The sequence below is a fragment of the Ochotona curzoniae genome, unplaced genomic scaffold (genome assembly GCF_017591425.1).
Source record: "Ochotona curzoniae isolate NIBS_2020 unplaced genomic scaffold, NIBS_Ocur_1.0 contig_908, whole genome shotgun sequence".
Lineage (NCBI taxonomy): Eukaryota > Metazoa > Chordata > Mammalia > Lagomorpha > Ochotonidae > Ochotona > Ochotona curzoniae.
Window position 1 is genome coordinate 36,699,574 of NW_024466607.1, and position 25,355 is coordinate 36,724,928.

Below are 25,355 nucleotides of genomic sequence, written 5' to 3' on the forward strand. Positions count from 1 at the left end.
TTTATCCATGGATTCAGACTCTAAAATGAGGGCTCAGTTAACTGTTTTATTTAAAGTTTGACTCCTGGAAGGGCAGGTGGCCTGGCAACTAAGTAGCTGATTGCGACACCCGCATCTAGTTTTGGAGTGCCTGGATCTGATTGTCACTCTGATTCCAATCCAGCTTGCTGTCAATGCACACCCTGGGATGAAGCAGGCAACAGTTGAGACACGTGGGTCCTTACCATCCTCCTGGGAGGTCCAGCTGGAGTTTCACATTCTTGGCTTTGATCTGCCCCAGCATCCACTACTGCAGGCGTTTGGAAAAAAGCTCAGCATGCAAGAACTACATCTCAAATTAAAAAAGAGAGAGAGAGAGAGAAAGAAAGAAAAGGAGAAAAGAGAAATGTTTTACAAGAGGGAACCTTCTAGAACTCTGTCTTACATGTGTTTCTTTCAAATAAATTGATAGATAATCATGATATTTTATGACAGGAATAGGTTTTCCATAAACCAGCGTTGCTTGTTCTTATGCTGCAGTCTGCTCCACACTTGTCATTTCCACGTATTCTCTTGCAGCTACGATCTCCAGCAAGTGCTGTAGGGAGGAAGTCATTGGAAGACTGGGTCGAGTCATCTCCAAGGTCAAGTCCAGGGCCCTGCACAAACAGCAGAAATGCAGCGCATCCTTAGCGTTTATGAAAATGCGAGTGGCATGCCCAGGAACCACTCAGACTGCCCACTGGTGGTTGTGCCCGAGGAGGTGTTTTTCACACTTTCCGTGGCTGGGGTGCTGGAGAATCTGGCCGTCCTTCTGGCTGTGGCCAAGAACAAGCACCTGCAGTCCCCTATGCATTTGTTCATCTGCAGCCTGGCCATTTCCGACATGCTGGGCAGCCTATACAAGATCCTGGAAAACATTCTGATCCTGCTCAGAAACACAGGCTATGTGAAACCTCGGGGTGACTTTGAAACCACAGCAGATGACGTCATCGACTCCTTGTTTGTCCTGTCCCTGCTTGGGTCCATCTTCAGCCTGTCTGCAATCGCCGCTGACCGTTACATCACCATCTTCCACGCCCTGCAGTACCACAGCATCGTGACGGTGCGTCGTGCCCTAATCGCCCTCACCATCCTCTGGGCGCTCTGCACGGGCAGTGGCATCACCATGGTGATCTTCTCCCATCACGTGCCCACGGTGCTCACCTTCACATCACTGTTCCCGCTGATGCTGCTCTTCATCCTGTGCCTCTACGTGCACATGTTCTTGCTGGCCCGCTCCCAAGCCAGGAGGATCTCCAGCCCTTCCAGGGTCAACATGCGAGGCGCCATCACCCTGACCATCTTGCTGGGAGTCTTCATCTTCTGTTGGGCTCCCTTCATCCTTCATGTGCTCTTAATGACATTCTGCCCAGATAACCCCTACTGTGTGTGCTACATGTCTCTCTTCCAAGTGAACGGCCTGTTGATCATGTGCAATGCCATCGTTGACCCCTTCATCTATGCCTTCCGGAGCCCAGAGTTCAGGAATGCTTTCAGAAAGACGATCTTGTGCAGGAGGTGCTGGTGACATTCTTATTCTCTGGTTCCAGGACCCACAAGGGCAAGAATGCCAAGTGGCATAATGAGGTTTACTCAACAAATACCCAAGCTCCTTACTGTCCTTTCCTTCTCTAATAGGCCCATGGTTAATCCCACTAACTTTGAGGGTACTAAAAAAAAAAAAACAACAACAACAACTCATGAACACATGGAATACAAAGACAAACTCATATTGGTGTGAAAAAAAAGTTGCAATTCCCGAAATTTTCCCCATAATCTGTATTTTCCTTGAAGCTTTTGAAGACCTCTTGTGCTGTTTACTGTAACTTGGTTCCACACAGTCTTGCTATAGGTCGAATTTTTATAACTTTAGAGCTAGAGTATACAATAATGTAATACAAAAGGGACATAGCAACACAAATTCAAGGCCAAAGGTCATTCTTTGGTAGATTTCCAGCAGTGTCATTCTCCAGGCTAGAGGCCAGGGTTTCAGTCTCCCGTCGAGTGAGTCTGTGCAGAAGCTCAGAGCTTTTGGGAGTCAAAGATGATGACAGGTTGTACCAGCCCACTGTGTGGGTGGCCCACAGCCTTGCCGAGTCCGTGTCCACCACTCACCCTGGCCCACGTGGGAAATCGCAAGCTTCCGGAAGTAGCAGAGTACAAATTACACCTGTCAAACAGTCAGTTGTGCATCTGAAATAAGAAGTAATCCATATATGTTCACTCAGCATCCTACTGGCCTTAAAATCCTTGCCTGGGGCCTGGTGTGATAGCGTAATGGTTAAGGTCCTCGCCTTAAACGCGCCAGGATCCCATATGAGCACTGGTTCTAATCCCAGCAGCTCCATTTCCCATCCAGCTTCCTGCTTGTGGCCTGGGAAAGCAGTCGAGGATGGTCCAAGGACTTGGGACCCTGCACCCGTGTGGGAGACCCGGAAGGAAGTTCCTGGCTCCTGGCTTCGGATCAGCAAAGCCCTGGCCGTTGCAGCTGCTTGGGGAGTGAATCATCGGATAGAAGATCTTCCTCTCTGTCTCTCCTCCTCTCTGTACATCTGCCTTTCCAATAAAATAAATAAAATCTTAAAAATAAAAAAATCCTTGCCTGGCTAAATCACCTCCCACTAGAGGAAATGAAAATGTAGTCTATTGGCAAAAGAAAAGCCAGAAGAGAACTGAGTCTTGGGAGAAGGGATAGTCCAACTTGGTGTGTTTGTCCGAATGTAGAAGCCACGAGAAGATAAAGCTCCCGCGCGTATCATGTGGAGTCAAGGAGATAGAGGGCCGCAGCAAAAACCAAGCGCGCAGAAGCCCCTGGAGCCCAAATGCTGTTATCATCAGGCACTGTGGCAGAGGCTTGATGACAACCTCCCTTCTCTTACTGCTGGACCTGTGAGCCTGAAGGCAGAGCATGCTTGGGAACGCCCTTCCCAAAAACCCAGCACACACCACCCACCTGCCACAGGAGAGGGGATATTTTTGATGAGTGGCATGCCCTACAGGAACCTGCAATTTACCTGATTTGTCACTGCTAATGATAAAGCTGGAGGAAGTAGCAATCCAAAGTTGCCATCACCTGTTCTCTAACGCTGTCCAAACATCAGTTTAATTAATCCCCATAAATGTTGAGTAAGTTCATTTAGCCTTGGGCTAACAAATAGCAAATGAGCAGATGTATTTATTGTGTTATCACACTCCTATGCAAACAAAGGTTCTGAGACTGGGGACTGAAATCAAAGACAGGTATTTGTAACTGTATATTTTGGCACTGGATTCAAGTAAATCTGACATCTGCTTCAACACCCTGAATGTGAGTCTAGTCGCTGAGCCTAATTTGACTTGTTGACTCTAAGTTGTATTCCTTCTTGGTGTCTATCGGCTTAATAAATGTCCCAGGAGCAGAGACAACTTGCTTAGATGTGAGAAGGTAGCACCCTGGCAGAGGAAGGCACCTGTTCAGGAGTGACCCTGACATGGCCAAAGCTGCTGTGCACAGAGCAGAGCACCCAGCCCAAGGGGAAACATGAGACAAGCTGTCCAAGGGCTCTTCTTCTCAGCAAAACAATAAATATAAAGATCTATGCTTCACCGAGTAAAGTGAAAATAGATTTTTACAAGGATTGATCCGCGTGCATGGATCCCAAAAGGGCAGGACCCAGGCAGTTAGCAACAGCAGAAAAGCTGCGCATTCAAACAAGGCAGGGACATGTTAGTTATTTAAAGCAGTGCAGAGTTCTAGTTCATACGTTATTACGATATTATTATGGATAGCTAATTCCCGCAACCTGGTTCTTCACTGTGAGCCGAAAGCACCAGATGCAACAAAGTATTTTAGGAGGTTTATTCCCATGGGGTAGGAACAGGGTGGAGGTGGTGGAGATCAGAGGGGGAAAAAAGGGTAAAGGGGGAAAGGGGATAAAAAGGGGGAGATGGAGGCACCTGCGGCCCCTTATGTTCAGGTAGGTCCGCAAGGTGTGGGGGGCGGGATTGGGACGGATTGAGGGCAGACCCCAGGGGATTGGTGCCTGCAGGTGAATGCTTAGGAATCATTGGTGAGTGGGCGGGGCTGGGGAAGAGGCTGGAAGATTGGGGGTGGGATTCTCAGATGGAATGCCAGGTTACATCTGATTGGTGGATGGCTGGACCAGCGCGAATTTAGTGAGCCGGGTCCAGGATGGGGTATTCGGATAACTCCTTACAGGACAGAGTTAGGAAAACTGCTAGATGCTTAGGAAAATTCACAACACTGCAATTTGCAGCAGCAGGGGGAGATTCTGTTCATGTACAAGTGGGCAGCTCTCATACCTCTGACTTCTGCACTGCACTGTTCACACCCTCAGCTCCACAGTGAGCCATGGAAATCAGCTCCTCCGCATTCCTTCTCTCCCAGCCAGGGCTGGAGGTGCTGGCAGTTGGGGCTCCACTCCCCACTCCCTCTTTCTCCCAGATTCTTATGATCCAAAAGTCCCTCCTTCTCTCTCAGCTGCCAAGATGATGATGAAACTGCTTCATTCCCAGGAGTTCCCTGGCTCACTTCTGTCCCCAGGGAGCCCAATTCTGGGTTCAGCTCCAATGTGTGATTGTTTCTGGGTTCAGCTTTCTCCCACATGAGATGCAGCATCTTGCACAACTTGGTCCAGCCTGCCCTTTAGAGCCATGAGAGCTGAGACAGCAAGCTCAGAAAGCAATGCCTTTTCATTCAGAATAACAACCAGAGGACAAAATAGAGCTTTCCTCACTCTGCAGGCACAATTGTGTACAGCCTGGGGCACAGTGTCCTGATCATGACACTCTGTAACCGTCTTGCACCTGGGTTTGCTGTAAATTAAAAGGATTCAGCACAAGTCTGGGTTTTCAACATGCAGGTGGAATCCCATGAGCCCTTGGGGGCCAGGCACATGCCTAGGAAACCCTGCATCTAAGAGCGGCAAAACACAGCTGGTCTGTGTGGTTCAAGATGCCTCCAGCTCTCGAGACCACAATTGATCTTTTGTCAATATTCTTAGATACTGAGTGAAAGAAGGCAGGCTCCAGCACCTTTATATTCATAGCTTGTCCTCTTGCTGAATTTCCAAGCGGATTCCTATGAACATAAAAAGGCAACAGGAATATTTTTATAGCTCTCAAAAATGGCTTTAAAAGTTGAAGGAGAAGGGGGTTGGCAGTAAATCTCCAAGACTCGGGTCTACACAGCAAGAACTGCATGCCCTTTCCCACGCAATATTCGTGGAGCTAACAGTACCTGCAGCAAAAAAATATCTAGGCAATGCCTGGGGCTTTGCTGACTCCTACACAATTCTAGAAGCTTCGGTGGTATGGAACCTGCTGTACAAGGATGTGATGCCACGTAATGCTGCAATGTGACTATGAAGCCACATAGACATCTACGCTTCAAAGTCAGAAGTTAACGGTGCAAAGAGGGTAGGAACTTAATTGAAATATGGTATTCAGGAAGTGGATGTGGGGATGGTCCTTAAGCTACTGCAGCTGTGCCCTCAGAAGGTGATTCTGTAGAAGGTAGGCTAGGCTATCCAAGTCTGGGTGTAAGCCCAGCCACTCTGCATCTTGGCACATGATGTGATTTCTCCTCTGCAGGCTCTGCCCTTCCATCCCTCACTCACCAAATGCTAACTTAGGGGCCACCAGATCTTTCGCATGAGCTTCTAAAGACATACATCTTTTCTTTAGAAAAGCAACTTTCCTCAAATGTATGTAGACAAATGTATGTAGACTTCGGCTGTGGCCCCTCCACCACTGCTGAAGACTGTTAAAATCTCTTCCCCTGGGGTGCTGAAACACCCACTGATGGATGCTAAGGTGAGATGAGCCATGCCCGCCTGGGGGCAATGGGTACCAGGTCTGTGAGTCCCAGGGATAGAGGGGCCCTTCGGCCCACTTGTATGGTGGGTGCTGGATCCATGAATCCTAGGGGGTGGAGGTCTGGTGGGGCTTGGGTCACCTTGTCCAGGTCCTGGGGCCGACCTGCATGGTGGGTGCTGGGTCTCTGAGCCCCAGGGGCAGGGGGTCCAACAGGGCCTCAGTCATGTGGCCCAGCACTTTCAAACTGCCTGTTTTCATAGTTGAGAGGGATGCATGCCCTTGTGGGCCTCTAATTAGATTGGGAAGGTCAGATATGAAGAAAAATGAGTGGGACAAATGTTCCAGGTTTTCTTTTCTCCTGTGTTCTCAGGGGGAAGGGTAAGAGGGTCACTCCTTGCTGTCACTGTGTCAGCACCAGGGATAGGGGACAGTCCATGGATGATACCTTAAAGACTATGAAGCGGAGAAGAGAGTTCAGAGGGTGTCACTTGAGTGATTTTGATATCCTTGAAATGTACTTGGTCTTGCTGCTCCTAGGCTGAGAAAATCTTTCCAGGGTCTGTTGGTTGACAAAGTCCACCTAGGAATATGAGGCAAAGCTTAGCCCAGAAGATTGTCCAACCAATCCAGCAAGACAGTTGATTTCCCCTGCTGGCCTAGATGAGTATCACATCCCTCCTTGGGCATCTGGACATGCTGTCTACCACACAGGTGTCAGTAATGTAGAAGAGGCCTGATCCTGATACATGCGCTTCAAGGTCCAGTTGGGGAGTTCGCTAAGAAACTTCACATGGGATGACCTCAGACTTGACCCTTAATGTGCACCAGCCAGTGCAAAGTCGGGTGTGATCTGTTACCTGCACCAGCCACTGTACAAACTGGTAGATGCAGCTTGGTCAATTCTGCCTCAGCCACATATCCCACATGAACCAACAGGTGCTGTGGCCCATCCCAGCCAACCCTCCACAGACCTAGTCCTCACACATACCAGTAGGTGCTATGGCCTAGTCGGGACAACCCAAAATAACCCCCACCAGGTCAACCCCCAGCCCCAGATTTTGCACATTCCAGCTCTGCTGCCGGCCTTGCCTAGCCCAGCCTACATTCCATCTGGCTCTCTTGCACACCCATGGGTGCTGCAATTTAGCTTAGTTCAACTCACCCTGAGACCTGGCCCTCACATATGCCAACTGACGCCACCATCTTGTTCAGGGTGGCCCAACCCCAGTCCTGGTTCTTGTGCTCACCAGTGATAGGTTCAACCTAGCAAGGGAGTCCCCAGAGTTCTTCTGTCAAACATGTTTTCAGCATCAGATCTGGCACCTGCCAGGGGGTACTGTGGTGCAGCCTGACGTGACTCCATCCCGTCCTGATGCTTGCCAGCTGGTGCTGTGACCTAGCTCTCCTGACCCATACCCAATCCGGCACTTGTGCCCACCAGCAGGTACAGTAGCCTAGCCCACCCCAAGACTGGTCCACCCTGACTCCCAGCTCTCATGCTCACCAATGGAATTAGCAGCCCAGCAAGGGAGTCCCGAAATTTCCCCTACCAGGCCCATTCCCAGCCCCATGTCTTACATGTAACACAGCAGGTACTGCAGCCCCTAGTCTGAGGTGCCCTACCCCTAGTTTCAGCATTTGCCAGCAGGTGCTACAGCCTGGCTTAGGCTGGCCCACTCCCAGCTCTCACCAGTAGGTGCAACAGCATAGCTCAGCCTGGCCCAGCCCCAGGTCTCATGTGAGGTAGCCTGCCAGCTATTAGCTAGCTGCTTTTCTCCCAGCAGTGTAACACTTGCCTAGGTACAAGACAACCTATGCCACTGCCCATAGCTGGGGTTCATTCTGAATTATGACCACAAGACTAGGAATGGATACTGCCCACAATGTCCTCCTGGTTCTGACCCAGCCACACTACTGCACATCCTATTTGTTCCTCTGGGAAGCATGAAAGAAACAGGTCTCAGGAAAACTTAGCCCTAGTTGCTAAACTTTTTAAAGGCTAAATTTCTCCTAAGAATATGTAAGGGAAGCATTCCAGTTAATGGGAGTTTTCTGAACACCGTCTTCCCCTCAATGCTGTAAAGGGTTTTATTTTTCATTTATTTTATGTTTTTATTGGAAAGGCAGACATAAAGAGAGAAGGAGTTATAAAGAGAGAGATCTTTCGTCTGTTGCTTCACTCCCCAAGTGGCCACAACTGCCGGAGATAAGCTGATCCGAAGCCAGAAGTCAGGAGCCTCTTCTAGATCTCCCACATGGATTGCAGGGTCCCGAGACCTTGGGCTATCTTCTGCTTTTTTTTCCCAGATCAGAAGCAGGAAGCTGGATGGAAAGTGGAGTAGCCAGGAAATGAACCGGGACCCACATGGGATCCCAGTGGATGCAAGACGAGAATTTAGTCACTAGGATATCTATCGTACTGGGCCCTAAAGTTTTCTCTAACATAGTAAAGTCCAGAATCCCAAGGCCCACTGATAACAAACGCAATGCATAATTCTAAAAGGACCTTGGACTCCTAGGTTATTTTTCCAATTTTGTATGAATGTAGCATTTTCCCCATGGTCACTTCTAAGAATGATTGTGTTTCTGCAGAAGCACATGGAAACCCTCCCTTCGTGGGCACAGAATCCCAAGAAGGTGGTATAAGACTGATCATTTACCCTTGACTACCACAAAAGACACAGTAGTCCATGCATCTCCACTTTTTCCTTTATGGCCTGTGAGCTTCAAGGGTTTCCACACTTGGATCACTTGGCTGATAGGGGAGCACCCGAAGCTACCCTTCAGAGTACCTGGAAAGTGCTGTCACGCATAGCCCTTGTGGAGAATCTCATTCTTAGAGAAAAAGCGAGAAGCCTGTTTTTGTTCAGCTTTGCTAGAAATCTGATTGACTTTCCTCCCCATAGTCTATTTCTCCCAGCAGAGAAAGCTCAGTGGTTGGGCAATTTCACTTAATTGAAGTTCCAGCCATTTGTCACATCACCAAGAAAGTTTTAAGGAATTAAATAAAGAATTTAATTATTCAAGAATGCATTTCAGGGAAAGAAAAAGGAAAAATCAGTTTTCTTATAGTTCTCTGGTAACTCTAAGGCAGAAATATGTAAGTTCATCTTGAAACGTGACAAAAAAAATACAAGCAGATTTTGTTGAAGTTACTGAAAGTTTTAAGTTGCACAACTTACAATCATAGCTGTATTTATCCTAGACATTATTGTATGCAAAATTGGTGAATAACTATGAATCATCTGATTCATGTTTTTTGTGATCTAAATATTGCATTGTTTAAGAAATAAATAACACCTTTCTTTTCCTTTCCTTTTTTCTTTCCCCTTGCGTTCCATTCCTTTCCCCTTCTCTTCTTCTCTCTTCCTCTTCCCCTTCTCTTCCTCTTAACTTTTCCTTTCCCTTCCACAGGGCAGGGTCCTGGGGCTGGAGCCATACTAAACAAGCCTGGGTTCCTGGAGGAGTGCTGAGGCTGGAGACCAGAAGGATAGGGTGGCTGCCAGGTCTCCCCTGTCACTGGCCTGGCTGGAAGGGGACCTGAACCTGAGCTGCACAGGCTGGCACAGTCACCCAGTCCTGCCAGAGGACTGCATGAGATTGAGCCAAAATGTTGCTGCATGTACCCCATGGCCTGAGTCACCCGAACCTTCCAGGAATCCTGCCCTTATCAAACCCATGGCTTTCGGCATCAGTAAACAGTTCATGCTTTAATGCTCCGCTGGCTTCAGACACCTCCAGATCCCCAAACTCAGGGAACAGAACCCCTGGCTTGGGCCCTGACCTCAGAACACACATTGAACTCAGGATCTTATTTGCTGAGTCTCATGCAAACAAGAGGAATATGACTAGTTGTGCATGAAATAAGTCTGCCTGTTCTGGCGAACCTGTGGAAGACACCACATACCTCTTCAGAAGGCAAAAAGATCAAGTATAGCCTTTGCTTTCTACATATGAAGCTTGTAGCACTTCAAGACAGACATGCTTAAAAAAATTGATCTATTTGAGCTCAGCACAATAGCCTAGTAGCAAAAAATAAATAAATAAAAATAAATTTTAAAAGATTTATCTATTTATTTTTATTGAAAAGGCACATTTACAGAGAGAAGGAGATGTACAGAGAAGGATCTTCCATCCCCTGGTTCACTCCCCAAGTGAACACAACAGCCAGAGCTGAGCTAATCCAAAGCCAGAAGCCAGGGTCCTCTTCTGGGTCTCCCATACAGGTTACAGGGCCCCAAAGCTTTGGGCTGTCCTCAACTACTTTCCCATGCCACAAGCAGGGAACTGGATGGGAAGTGGAACAACTGGGACATAAACCCAGACTTTCACGTGTGTTAGACCAGGGTCCATTATCAAGAAATCCAGTCATTCATGTCCAGTTGATCCCAGATGCAACAAGATCTCCTATCTTAGTGACCAGAGCCCAGAGATGTGTCCTGGCATCAGAACACACAGTGTTAGGCTGATTCCATGTAGGGACTCTTCCCTACATGCCCACAAAGGATGAGTCAGCCTGCTCCTGTGAACCAGTCAAGGAGCTCTGATAAAAAGACAAAACAGATCAAGGACTTCTCAGAGTGACTAAGACGACGCATAAATGGATAAAGCCATCGGTACCAGCTGCGATTCTCCAGTTTGTGAGATCGACCCATTAGATGAGACAGGGAGAGATGCCTAAAGCTGGCCCATAAAGGCCTATGTCTCTAATCAGCAGGCAGGAGCTACAGAAGATCAGCCTGCTTCCTTCAGTCACCCTTAAGAAGAATCAGAAAACCATGAGGAGGGAGTGAAACAGGATGGCCAGGTAACTAGAGTCATGAATTGGAGGCCACACCCCCTATGGGACGTAGGTCACCCCTTCCCTCCCACCTGGGACTTAGAGCGGTGTCATGCCATCAGTACCCTTTCTAGGATTGTGAGAAACCAAGCAAGGTGAGGAGGTGCTCTCTACCTCCCTGTGGATGAAAGCAGAAGCATCTCTCTCCCTCCTCTTCGTCTCCTTGCCCACTCTGTCCTTGAATGTGTAAGTGCCTTGCTCGCCTTTTGAGTAAACTTGATAAATAAAATGAAGAAGAAAAGAAATAGATAACAGGCTGGCATCTTGGCTTATCTGATGAAGTTGCTGCCCATGACATGAGCACCCACATCAGAGTGCAGGTTCAAGTTCTGGGTGTTCCCTTTCCAATCCAGCTCCCCGATAGTGTTTCTGGTGGAGCAGCAGCAGATGGCCCAGCTACTTGTGTTCTTGCCACTCATTTGGGAGACCTCGTTTTGGAGACTTTCGCCTGGCTCTGTCCTGGCTATTGCCATGCATTGGAGAAATGAAACACCAGATGGAAGATATCTTTTTCTTTATTCCTTCTCCTTTAGTCTTTGTATTAAAAGATCTTCAAAAACAAAAGCAGAGTATGACAGAGAAATCAGGGAAATTCTATTCAATTTGGGGAAAGGCATTAAATCTTAAAGATGGATTGATCTACTTGACAGGCAGTTACACAGAGAGACTGTCCATCTGCAGTGGCTGGAGCTGGACCTAACTGAAGGCAGACACTCCACTTAGATCTTGGGTAGCAGGGACCCAAGTGCCTGGGCTAGTGTCCACTGCTTTCCCAGGTGTATTAGTAAGGAGCTGAATTGGAAGTGGAGAAGCCAGGATTCAAAATGATGGGGAAAAAAAAGATGATGATAAAGAAGAAAAGAAATACAAAATCTGATTAAGTTGTTGGGCGTTGCAGGAGGCAGCTCAACCTGCTGTGCCAGCAGCTCAGCACCCGACACACCATTTTTCACACTTGTTTTCACTGAAGAGTGTTACCCCCCTCTGAGCCTGTATGAGGCTCCTGGCTACTTTCTGTATAACATGTATGATGAGAAAATCAGGCATAGATTTTTTTCAAGGGCTATTTTTTTTTTTTTTTGCACCAAAGCAACCTTATCTTTTGGTTCTATTTTCCATGAACTGTTTGCAGTGCCCTTGTAGAATTAATACACAGGTTCCTTAGCCTGCTACTCAGAACCTGCAAGACCCTGACATGTTCAGCAGTAGCGCCAGGCCCTTGCATCAGGCAGCCTCAGTGCGTACTCCGCGGGTTCCTGGCTGGCCACCTTCCTGCTTCCTTGTTGCCAGCCGCATCTGTATGTACTGGCCACATGCCGCACCCAAAATGGCGCGGGCCGGAAAAGCCACACCTTCGTGCCTGGTGGAGAGTCACGTAGCCTTCGCAGTACTGCGCAGGCGCCTAGCGCATGCGCAGTGAGCTGCGGCGTGGCCGGCACGTGAACACTGGGGACTGACGAATCCAGTCGCCCAGGACCCTGCGTGATCATGACGCCGACCTATCATCGGCGGAGGCGGGGCCAGTCAGCACATAAGAGCAGACAGCCTGCCGGGGTCGGTGCCCTTTCCTCTTCCTCATCTTGGTGCGCATACCGCAGAAGGCTTCACTCGCGTCTGCCTCTTATTGCGGGGCGATAAGACACGTGGGCGCGACACTTCCTCTCCACTCCTTGTATCTCTGCTGCCTGCAATGCTGTCCCTCTGCTCAGGGTCACTGGCTCTATCGTCACGATTTCCTTCTAGCTCCTTCTAGCTCCTTCTCCAGGAAGTTTTCCCTGGTCCTCAGCCCTCTCCATTCAGTGGGCTCATTGCCCGTGCAAATGGCCTTACTTTCCCAACAGAACTTGATCCTCTCAAGAGCAGAAAGGAACTTCTTTCAACGGGGCATCCCCAGTGTTCAGCTCGGTAGTTAAACAGTTGTAGATGCTCAATTGCTGCGTGCTGACTAAAGAAATGACAATAAAAACGTATTTGCAAAGTGAATGTAACAGCATGTTCACAAATCATTTCCAACCACTGACTGCTAGAATGGATATTTTTTTTTTTAAAGATTTATTTTTATTATTTTTTCATTGGAAAGGCGGATATACAGAGAGGAGAGACAGAGAGGAAGATCTTCTGGGCCGTCCTCGACTGCTTTCCCGGGCCACAGGCAGGGAGCTGGAAGGGAAGCGGGGCTGCCGGGATTAGAACCGGCGCCCATATGGGATCCCGGGCGTGCAAGGCGAGGACCTTTAACCACTTGCGCCACCGCGCCGGGCCCATAGAATGGATATTTTACACCCTAGAAAGCCTTCAACAGTCAAGGAGAGTGAATTACAACATTTTTTAAATGTGATGCACACAGTGATTTTCTAATAAGAATAACCAAAATTATTCTAATTTATATACTTGCTACTAAAAATCATTCTTATCTGTATGCTGGAAGACTACAAATGACAAAAGCATGCTTCTGTACATATGTTAAAATCAATTCGCATCGCAAATAACAACGGTCCATTGATTGGGTCCATTTGAGGTCTGTGCTGAATGATTGCCCTGGGACTGTATTAATACCCAGTGAATCTGTCAGTATAATGCCTTTAGAAAAGAGCAACTTGAGAGCAGGAAAAGTTAAATTGCACCCCAAAGATGACAGCACCTGGAAGCCAGTCTGTCTGACTGAAATCTGTGAATCTTCCTAAAAGCATCAAAAACCTCAAACAGACCCCAAAGTGCCCTTCTATCCATGCTCAGAATGAATGGGATATTTAAGGTACACCTTCAAAATGCTCCTTTATGCCTCTCTCACAGCAAGATTAATGCGCTGAAAATATCAACACAAAGATGAAAACGATTCAATGCGAAACCACTAAATCATGTTAAGAAGCCAGGATCCTGATGCTTACTGCCACATAAGCAGTGCAACTGTGCCTGACCTGCCTTGGTTCAAGGAATTCCCAGCTCCTTCCCCAAGAACAGACAGGCAGTCCCCACACTGCTGTCCACAGCCTCCTCAAACACTTTGCACAGTAAGTCGGGCCTGTAGGTTTATACAAGAAAACTATTGGTTTTCTACCGGGCAATTAAGAATATTTCCTTAGGGGCCCGGCGTGGAGGCCTAGCAGCTAAAGTCCTCGCCTTGAACCTGCCAGGATCCCATATGAGCATCGGTTCTAATCCCGGCAGCCCCACTTCCCATCCAGCTCCCTGCTTGTGGCCTGGGAAAGCAGTCGAAGATAGCCCAAAGCCTTGGGACCCTGCACCAGCATGGGAGACGCTGAAGAAGCTCTTGGCTCCTGGCTTCAGATTAGTTCAGCTCTGGACGTTGCAGTCACTTGGGGGAGTGAATCATTGTATGGAAGATCTTCCTCTCTCTCTCTCTCCTGCTCTCTGTTTATGACTTTGCAATAAAAGTAAATAAATCTTTTTTTTTTTTTTAATGTTTCCTTAGATACTCTAAAGTCCCTAACAGTCCCATGACCTAGATGCAGAAGACTAAGTGTCATGGTCAAAGAGGACCACATTTCAGCAGATATTGATCAAGATACAGCATTCTTAATCATGAAAAACAAAGACATGGGGGCAGGGTGAGGAGTTGACCTAGTGGTTTTGCAGTCAGAGATCCTGTGGCTCTCTGACGCATCTCACATTAATTTAGGAAATGTGTACTTTATACAAATAGAAGCTGTGATATCTTTTACGTTTTACTGTTTGCACTTTGACCTTTTTCACTATCATCTTTTTTGGTGATGTTTCATTGCATCAGACAAACCAGAAATGACACCCCTCTTGCAGATAACAGAAAGGCAGGGACAGTCCTTTGCAATAACACCAGGATTTCATTACTGGGTGTTAAACTGCCAAGTACATATACACAGAAATTATCTGCCTGAAAACTTATTTTCACTATTAGTCTTAAGTGTCAGCATTAACAAAACAAACTTGATGAACCACCCAATAATTTCATTTTGAATACACTTTCAAGTAAATTTATGGCAAATGGCATCTTGTAAGGAGTAAAATATGGAAACCATCACTTTGTAAGCTGCAGGAATCTTGTCAGAGCAAGTATTGCTTCAACTGCAGAACTGAGCTTTCAGTCAAAAACCCAGAATAAGTCATTGAGATCCATTTGCCATAGAAAGGATCTCTGGAGAAAAGCAATGACTGTAGGTATCGCTTCAATGATGCATAAATAGGAGCGAGCCTGACGTAACAGGAGTTGGCATCCCATCTTGCCACCAGTTCAGCATTTTGCTGCTCCACTTCCGATACATCTCCCCGTTCATGGCCTGGGGAAGCAGCAAAGGCCACCGCAGAGATCAGAAAGAAGCTCCTGGTTTTGGATTGGTCCAACTCTAGCCATTGCATCTGTTGGGGAAGGGAACCAGTGCATGGCAAGATCTTTCTCTCCTCCATTCTCTCCCTCTCTTTCTGTAACTCTACCTTTCAAATAATAATAGTAATAATAATAACAATACGTGAATAAGGAGAAAACAATAGACCAAAGACTCCCATCACAAACTAAGCAATTGTAACCTAAGACCATAAATAAAATGTAGGTCAATATTTTACCTGGCAAGATGTCTATGCTATTTGAGTGACAGGAGAACTCATGCGTAAAAACACAGACAGCAGTAAAGTGTTCAAACATGTGCTGACAGACACACTCTTCCTGCCAGGAGTTGGGCCAGTGGGTGGTTTTGATACCTGGCCCACAGTTACTGAAGAGTGACAAACTAGGAGCTGGCATCATGGTGGAGTAGGTTAAGTCATGGTACCGGCACACTACACTGATGCCAGTTTGAGTCCCAGCTGTTTCACCTCTGATCCAGCTCCCTGGGAAAACAGAGAAAGATTGCCCAAGTGTTTGGACCCCTGCACCCATGTGGGAGACCTGGAAGAAAATCCTGGCTCTTGGCTTCAGATCAGGTTAACTACAGCTGTTGCAGCCACTAGGGGAGCAAACCAGCAGATGGAAGATTTCACTCTCTCTGTCTCTCCTTCTCTATCTGTAAATCTGCCTTGCAAATAAAAATAAGTAAATATCAAACAAAAAAAGAGAGTAAGATGCTCTCATTGTGGAGAAGTGAGATGCACCCCAGTGTTATTTCCATTTTCTCTCCTGGAGGGAAGTGATCTGGCTGGGAGGTTGCCCAAACAATTAATGGGTATATGCAGACACTCAAGCCAGCGCATTACTGGAAATTTCATGGGCAGCAAAGTGGTTGCTGCCCGTGACCCCAGGGGACCAGGCCAGGCTGAGGAAAGAGAAGATGTGGGCTCAGGAATGTGCACGAATGATTAGACATGGGACTCTGTGGTGCAGATGGATTTAAAGAAGATGAGACCTTGGAAACCTGCACAAAGAGATGCAGCCAAAGGAAAGTGAACCCTACTGGAGTAGGAAATGTGATGGGGGTGGCCCAGCTCTGGTCACTGGCTATTTGCACAGTGAATCTGAGGATAGGAGAGCTCTCTTTCTCTCTCTGCAACTCTGCTTTTCAACTAAAAACAAATATTTTTTAAGAGAAATAACACCTGATATAATTCAATGTGACATAAAACACCGCTTCCATTTATTGTTTAGGCAATAAGAACAAGAAAAATGTCTGTACATGTTTAACACAGATGCAAATTTTTTAGAATAGTTTTGATCCTCTGTTAGTTGGTTCCATGGCTGCAGCACTCACAGATATAGAGAAACAACCGTGTAACATACAAAAAAAGCAGTTCACAGCAAAAGGCAGTTTGGGATAAAGATCATCAACAGATAATCCGTCAGGATCTTTATCTGCCTGGTAGAAATAGCTAGATTTTTCTCTTTTTTTAAGATTTATTTTGTTATTGAAAGGCAGATTTATAGAAAGAAAGAGACACAGAAAAAGATCTTCCATCTGCTGTTCGCTCCCCAAATGGCCACAATGGCCAGAGCTGAGCCAATAAGGAGCCAAGAGCCAGGAGCTTCCTCCGGGTCTCCTACACGGGTACAGGGTCCCAAGGCTTTGAACCATCTCCTATTATTCTCCCAGGCCAAAAGCAAGGAGTTGGCTGCAAAATAGAGCAGCCGGGACCTGATTAGTGCCTATTTAGATTCCCAGCGTATGCTACGTTTTTCAAACCACTTGCCAAGGGTGAGGTACTGTAAGCCAGACACATTTCTGTATGTTTATTCTAGTAACATGACCCTCTAAACACCACTATGAGCGCATTGTTACAATCCTCATTTTTTTCAGAAGAGGAGGAAAACAAAGAACTGAATACCATTAGATCCCCTGGATTAGCTCATGGCTGGTCCTCAGGAGATGGAGTACTGGGTTCTACAGTGGAGCTGACCTCTGTTCCTGGAAAGCAGTTAAGACCTCCTGGAAAACTGCTCGGAGAGAGACATTTGGTTGTCATACCAGATTTGAATTTGCACGTGGTTCAAAAAAGATGCCAGATATCTACGAATCATGGGCTTCCTTCCAAGCAGGCCCGAAACTGTGGCAGTTTTGCTCCATGGCAAGGAGCTGCATCTATTCCATGCCCTACCTGGGGTTCCTGGGTAAGGAAAGAAAATGTAGAAATGTGTCCTTTCTTCTCCCATCTCAAGTCATTTCAGCCTTCATGAGATCATTTTGGACCTTTCCAGATAGTTCCTTCCACCCTGTTGAATCCACTGGCTAAAAATGGACTTCAATTTCACAGCCATGGTTGTTCATCTACTCAGATCTGTAAAGTTGTAATGCAATGTTTTAAGCTAAATGTGATCCTCTATCGCCTAAAAAAAATTAATATGGTTCTTTGCAGCTAGATTTGGTCAACTTGCTATGTACACCGTTATAATTTCACACTCAGTGGGGTCAGTGGCTTTGCCCCACTTCTCATTACCACTCACCCCTCCAGAGGCTTCTCACGGCCTGTCCACAGCTGTTCCCTGGCACTCAGAGACACGCTGGTCCCCTGGTCTTTGGTTACTGCCTTTGCCTCTATGGCGGCTCCTGTGAATACCGGCTCAGCAACTTGCAGCTCCAAGAATGAGCAGTTATTTCCTGGAATGTTCCTGAAGAGTGGTCCTAGCTTTCCACACACTTCCCATGCCCAGCGTGCTCTCTGTTAGCCAGCACAGGGGTTGGGCACACTACACTTCCTGCACCTACTGGCAAGTGGCGGCTTCTTTTCAACACCTCTCCGTGTTTCAAAGTCCAAACTTCCAGTGGTTGCTACAGACAACACAGGTCAAACATGGTGAGGAAATCTCCACATTGCTTCCCTACTACTGACTTGGTACAATTTTGTGGCTGACATTTTCAGCAAAGGTTATGGGGGGAAGCATGCTGTTTTCACTACTTTTGTCTAGACAGCTTTGTCTGCAGTGACTCACACAGCTCATGACATACTATTGCCTAGCTTTGGGGCAGGTGCGCTCTAAACCCATCAGCCCTTCTCTGCCCAGCCTCGTGAGGGGAGACCGTGAACTCAGCCCTCCTGATCATCACATGAGATTCCTGGGAGAGAACGCCCATCTAGCACGTGCAATCCAGAAGCTCAACTAGCTGGCTTTCCTGGGAATGTACATTTCCTGGGAATGTAGAATCCTTCATGCCTGCAGGACCCTAAATGTAAAAAGGCTGAGATGACCCAAGGCGAAACAAGCTGTCTGCTGGGAAATATTTGTGCCTGAAACCCTGGCTATAATTTCTAATCATTGGGAATGGTCTATGCGTTTGACTCTTTCATATTTTGTTTTATCTTATCCCTATAGAGAAAGATGAGAAGCACACGTTAGAAAGTTTTATTTGTTTTATAGAGGAGAGAACTGAAACTTTAGAACTTTCGCCACAGAATATGCTTTGGGATACAGAGGGTCGAACTGCCACTTAAGACACCCACATTCCACAGAGGAAGGTCTGGTTGGAATTGGCTATTCCACATACCATCCCACTGCCTGCCAGTGTGCGCCCTAGGAAGTAGCAGGTGATGGTTGCAGTATTTGGGTTCCTGCCACCCACATTGCTGCTGAGTTTGACCCAGCCCAGCTCTGGCTGTTTGCAGACATTTGGGAAATAAACTGCTAGTTGGAAGACCTCTGTCATCTCTCTCATCTTTTTATGTCTACCTGTTAAGGTAAGTCCCCCTTCTGTCTCTGACACTTGTCTTTCAAATAAATACCTAACTCTTTAAAAAAAAGATAATTCTTGCCACAGGTGTGTGGTCTCCTAACAGCAGGTCTGGGATTAGAACTCATGACTGTCTTGTCATGGTCTCTCCAGCACAGTCTTGGAACCCAGATGAGCTAGATTTCCTTGATCACTCTTTGGCTGTTGTTTAATCCTGCTTCCTCTATGTATACAAGGCAGGAAGCATAGTCAAGCATCAAACTTCTAAGTCATAACTGGGTCCCATTCCATCCTGGAATTTGGGAGAGAGGGGACACACAGAGCCAGATCAGATTCTCAGGAGTTCAGGACTTGTTCCATGTCAACCAGAGATCCTTCTCTCTTATTATTTGCTGGATTTCCACATATTCCATATAAGAAATATCCACCAGTTAAAACAAGGCAAGGATAATAAGAATGCAGAAAATCACAAGAGATTCAAAATCTTCATTTCAACCAATATTTTCTGCTTTCTGTATCCCAAAGCCTAAGAACAAATCAGGAAGAAAACATCGGCCGAAGATAATCCTCAGTTTGAAACTGCTCTCTTTTCTCGGATCTCAAGGAGGCAGAGTTCAAGGGAAAGCCTCATGAGCCACGGATCCCTGACCCCTCAAATACAGAAGCCGAGTTTCAGCAGCAAGCCAGTCCAGGGGCTATTGTTGTCACTGTTTTCTTTTGGTTTTACTACTTGAATTGTATGTGTTTATGTGGTTCCGTGTGATTATTCAGTAGCATGGTCATCCACTTACATATTTTTAAGTTGTTTATTAGCTCTTGCTAATGTACGTATTCACGGGACAAGTGTGATATTTCAAGAAATGTACAGAATATATACAGAGCAAATCCGGGTAGTGAGCATTTTCCTCCTCTTGATCTTTGGAACATTCAACCTCTGTCTTCTGCTCGTTCGCAAGATACAGAATGGGTCGTTATGGTGAACCATAGTCGCTTCACTGTACATGGGACACTAGCAGGTTCCTTTTCTGAAGATTTCCTTTCTTCCTTTCCTTCCTTCTTTACGTATTCTTTGTGAAACAGAGGAACAGAGAAGGGCAGAGAGAGAGATCTTCCAACCACTGGCTTGCCCCACAAATGGTTGCAACCGCCAGGGCTGGGCCAAGTACACACCAGGAGCCTGGAACGCCAGGCAGGACTCCTGTGTGAGTACCAGGGAGTCAGGTGCATGGGCCATCATCTTCTGCTTTCTCAGGTGCCTTAGGAGAGAGCTGGACTTGAAACACGGCCAGCATTTGTATGAGACGTTGACACCACAAGTAGCAGTCTGACCTTCCATTCCACAATGCTGGCTACTAAGAATTTACTCTCCCTAATTCTAATTCTACAAGTGTCATCCAGCCTATTAAACTCCTCTTTCCCCCTAAAGTCTTACAGTTACATGTAAACCATAGCATTTCACCGGCATTTAAGGAAGTATTCAGCATCAGACAAGGAAACAGGCTATGCAGAGCTGGCCTCAAACAGCAGGGCCCACTGCAAACACAACAAACAGCAAGAAAGGGTTGCTTTCTGGCAAAGCTAAGGAGAATACAAATGTATTGAAATTTAAGTCAATTTTTAAGAACAGACAATTAAATAAAAAAATATATATATACGAGTTTTGTTTTAAGAGTAAGCGATTCGGGGATGGCATTTAGGCCTAAAAGGTAGGATGTCAGTTGAGATGTGTAGGGCCCATAGGAGAGTGCCAGGGTTCAAAACCTGATTCCAACTCCAGACTCCAATTCCCTGTTACTGTGGTGGTGATGGCTTAGGGAAGTGGGTCATTGCTACAAACACGAGAGACCTGCCACGAGTACTGATTTCCGCCCTGTGAAAGAACCAAAAGATGGCCCAAGAGCTTGGGCCCCAAAGCCCACAAAGGAGACCCAGAAGAAGCTCCTGGCTGCTGACTGACCTGGCCTAGTCCTAGCCATTGCAGCCACTTGGGAAGTGAACTAGCAAATGGACGATTTCTCTCTTGCGTGCTCTCTCTTTCTCTCTCTCTCTCTCTCTCTCTCTCTCTGTCTCTTTCTCTCCCTCTCTCTTATTTTGCCTTTCAAATAAATAAATCTTCTCAAAAAATCTAACAGTAGGGCCCAGCATGATGGTTCAATTGGCTGTTCCTCCCATACCAAGCACCAGGAAAACATTTGAGTGCCACTTCATTCTTTGGGTCTTCCACTTCCTATCCTGCTCCCTGCTTATGGCCTGGGAAAGCAGCAAAGGACAAACCAAAACCATGGGCCCTGCGCCCCCATGAGAGACCCCAAAGAAGCTCCTGGCTCCTGGCTTTGGATCGGCTCACCTCCGGTCACTGTGGCCATCTGGACAGTGAAGTAGCAGATGAATGTAGCTCCTTCTCTTTGCAAACCTGCCTTTCCAACAATAAATAAATACATATATTTTAAAAACCGAACAGTTTAATTTACAGTGGTAAATTTATACAGGACACAAAAATCTAAACAAAAGAAAAATTGTTCATAATCACACATTGCAGATATATACTATTAGTATTTTGCTGTGTTCCTTCTTACATATTTATTAGCTAGGAGAGCCTGTGATCTAACACAATCAAGCCTTATTTCTATCTCTTGCCACCATCTGGTGTAGAGGGCTGGAGCAGCATCAGGTGTCGCTCTTTCACGCAGCTATTCATGAGCTCAGCCTTCCACCTCCAAGCGACTCCAATGCACCCTGAGCTTGCCATTCCCTCTTGCTCCCCAGCACCCAGGATCTGGGAAGGGAGCTAACAATCTTGAGAGCTAAACTTTCTAAACACTCTGTCCATGTTTCCTTGGCCATTAAGGAAAAGTAGTTGGCCTAAATACAGCTTGGTGATCACCTAGTAAGATTATTACATATACAGAGAGAGACTTAGTTTTGCATGTGGAGGTAAGAGTGGGTGTGGGGCCTAGCGGCTAAGGTCCTCGCCTTGAACACACTGGGATCCCATATGGGCGCCGGTTCTAATTTCTGCAGCCCTGCTTCCCATCCAGCTCCCTGCCTGTGGCCTGGAAAAGCAGTCAAGGACGGCCCAAAGCCTTGGGACCCTGCACCTGCATGGGAGACACGGAAGAAGTTCCTGGATCCTGGCTTCAGATTGGCATAGCATCGGCTGTTGCACTCACTTGGGGAGTGAATCATCAGACAGAAGATCTTCCTCTCTGTCTCTCCTCCTCTCTGTATATCTGACTTTCCAATAAAAATAAATAAATCTTTAAAAAATAAAAAGAGTGGGTGTGAATAATAGGTGTGATTACTATAAAGTTGCATACAGGTATGAATGCAGATGTGGGTACCTGAACAGGCATGCTATAAATATTTTCATTAAAGTTTTATATTGTTTGCTCATTTTTTTTCATTTGTTGTGACCATATTTCCAACATTAAGTCAAAGAGCAAATACTATAATAAGAGATTATGGGCAGGATCTCATTCATGTTCCCCAGCCATCTCAGAATAGGCTAGAGCACCTGATTCAACATTCAAGACCCAGAGCTGGGAGCAGGCCTGGAAGAGAAACTTCAGGGACTCCTCTGCTGGGTTGCTAATTTCACTGGTGAGGGTGAGAGCTGGGAGTGGGGGCGGGTCAGCCTGCAATAAGTTGCTGCACCCACTGGCATGCACAAGAGACAGAACGTGTGCAAGCCAGCAGGACTAGGCCACAGCACCTGCTGGCAAGTGCCAGGACAGGATCAAGTCATATCAGGCTGGACCGCAGTATTCCCTGGCAGGCACAAGATCTAGAACTGGGATCATGCCTGGCAGAGGAACTATGGGCACTGCCCTGCTAGGCTGTCCACTAGTGAACATGAGAAACAGGACTGGAAGCAGGCCAGGCTGGACAAGGCAGCAGCACATTTCAGCATATGTGAGGGCTGGATCTGGAGGCAAATTGAGCTGAGCTAACCCACAGCACCCATGGGTGTGGATGAGAGCCAGAAGGGATGCAGACTGGGCAGGGCTAGGCTGCAGTGGAGGCTAGCAAGGGCAAAAACCAGAGCTGGGGTGGGCTTGTTGGGTTTTGGGAATCACCTCAACTAGACCACTGGACCTGCTGGTATGCATGAGGACTGGGTCCATAGTGTGCTGAATGGACTGGTGCCTCAGCACTCATCAGTTCACATGATTTGGGGATAGAGCAAAACTGACCAGGCAGCTATGTCCACCAGTCCAGGTGACAGACTGAACCTGACCCTGCACTGGCTGGCACACATAAAAGTCAAGTCTGAGGTCACCAGAAACTGAAGTTTCTTGGGAGTCTCCCCATCTAGATCAGACCCTGATCACGAGGAGAATCATAGGATGTGCTTGATGCTTGAAGTGCATGTACAGGGACTGGGCTTCCTCAGTTGTTGACACCAGGCACATGAGGGACAGAACAGTCAGCTCATCTAGGCCAGTAGTGGGCATCAACTGCTTCATTAGAGAATGGAAAGCAGAACAGGTTAGACAATTCTCCTGACCAAGCTTTGCATCATGTTCCTGGATTTGGGTTTGTCAATCAACAGGCCTTTGGAAGATTTTCTTAATCCTGCAATAATGAAAACAACTATTTCTCAGAACTCTCAAAAGCACTCAAGTAACACACCTCCCCACATCTGGGTCCCTAAGGTATCATCAAGTGACTGTCCCCCATGCCCAGGTGCTGATGTAGCTTAACAGCAAGAAGCAGCCCTCTCTTGCTCCTCCTTTGAGAACATAGGAGAAAAAAAAAAAAGAAAAGAAACATTTATCCCTCGCACCTTCCATGACACCTGAACCTCTCACCCTAATCAGAGGCCCACATGGACATGCATCCCTCTCAACTATATAAACATTAAAAAAGATAATCTAAAAAAATGTTTTTAAATATCTCATTTGTTACCTTCAAAGACGGTGCTTAACACATCGTCCAATGTAGAAGTCATGATGACGTTAAAAGATATATTTTGACATGTTAAAATTTCACAGAGTTCATTTGATTCGAGACAGCACAAGATAGCACCAAGCCACAAGCAGCTTGTCACCCCTCTGGGGGTGGACAAAAACAGTTGCAGGCTGTTCACTGAAGCAGCACAGACACAGGGCAGCATGCAGAGATCCTAGTTAGATACTGATTGGTGGTTTCTGACTAGTGGAATCTCTAGGTAGAGATCAGTGATATCTGCTTGTTCAAACGTCTAGCTAATCATCGGATGGTTTCTAACTCATATAAGTGGTCTATTTAAGGATGATTTGGTAGTTTCTGACTGGTGAAGTCTCTGATTTGACTTTATTGTTCACCCTGGGCTCCAACACCTGGAGCCATTTGCATCCAATGCTTCCCATTTAAAACTGCTGGACAATCTCCTCATTTGGGTCAGTCTCTCATCCACGAGAGATTGACAAACCCTTAGGCATTAAGTCCCGCTTCCCGTCACCATAATGACGGATGTAGCTTTGTCTCGGGGTGCAACTGCCACACCACAATATCAGGCTCATTGATGAGACGTCCCTGTGTCATTTGTCCCATTTTTGCTGCTGTAATCACTGTGACACCATCTGGTGTAATCTGGTTGATGGTAAGTGCACTTCTGAGACCCTGGAGGGGATTCAACGCACCAGAGGAATCATCCCGCTTTATTAGGAGGATAACACCAGGACATGAGAATGCTCCTCTGCCGGGATCCCCACCAACAGAACCAGCCAAAATCAAAGCAAGAAAAGATGAGCCACTGGGGGACATCTTTTTTGTACAATTTGGCGTAACACCCAATGTGAATCCATGCAGGGAGTCAAAACCTGTGATAACCAGGTAGATGACAACATCTAAACCGTAACAGCAGGCTTTTGAAAGATGTTGGTCTGTCCCCTGAAAAATATCAGGCCTGATCTGATTCCAGTAGACTTTGAACAGTGTGTGAAATTGGTAGGGTTTATTTGCTAACACAACATAAATGAGATTTCTACCCATCTGGCTGTTGCTACTGCTTTTAAACAGTCTGGTTATGTTCTAGCCACTGGATCCGCTTGCAAGCTATTTATAACTAAGCAGTCTATATTTTCTCCACGATCTTGAGCAAAGACTGTTGAGTAAGCCTGGAATCACATTCATCAATGAACGAGGTGAAAGGGTTGGCATGATATGGGAGTGCCGAGGCTGAAAGTTGCAGTAGAACCAGCTTAAGTCGGCTGAAGTTCTATTTATAGTTATGCTTCCAAAGCAAGCGCCCTGCAACTTCTGTACCTTCATTTGGGAGGCACTGGAAAGAAAACTAGAGACTTGGCCCGGGCTGAAGGCACAGTGGTTTAAGTCCTTACCTTGCACTCACCAGGATCCCATATGGGCGCCGGTTCTAATCCTGACACCCCCGCTTCCCATCCAGCTCCCTGCTTGTGGCCTGGGAAAGCAGTGGAGGTCGGCCCAAGGCCTTGGTACCCTATACCTGCGTGGGAGACCCAGAAGAGCTCCTGGCTCCTGGCTTTGGATAGGCTCAATTCCAGCTGTTGTGGCCACTTGGGAAGTGAACCATTGGATGGAAGATTTTCTCTCTGTCTCTCTTCCTCTCTGTATATCCACATTTCCAATAA

General features: G+C 46.7%; 1 protein-coding gene across 1 annotated transcript; it reads left to right on the top strand.

Annotated features, from left to right (window-relative positions):
- Positions 1-655: 655 nt before the first annotated feature.
- Positions 656-1,549, top strand: MC2R (melanocortin 2 receptor). Its single transcript, XM_040995084.1, has one exon. It carries the CDS (start codon positions 656-658, stop codon positions 1,547-1,549), a length of 894 nt encoding a protein of 297 aa, XP_040851018.1.
- The last annotated feature ends 23,806 nt before the right edge of the window (positions 1,550-25,355 follow it).

Excerpts from the sequence above, each read along its gene's own strand:
- MC2R (XM_040995084.1), top strand. The coding sequence starts at position 656 with ATGCAGCGCATCCTTAGCGTTTATGAAAATGCGAGTGGCATGCCCAGG.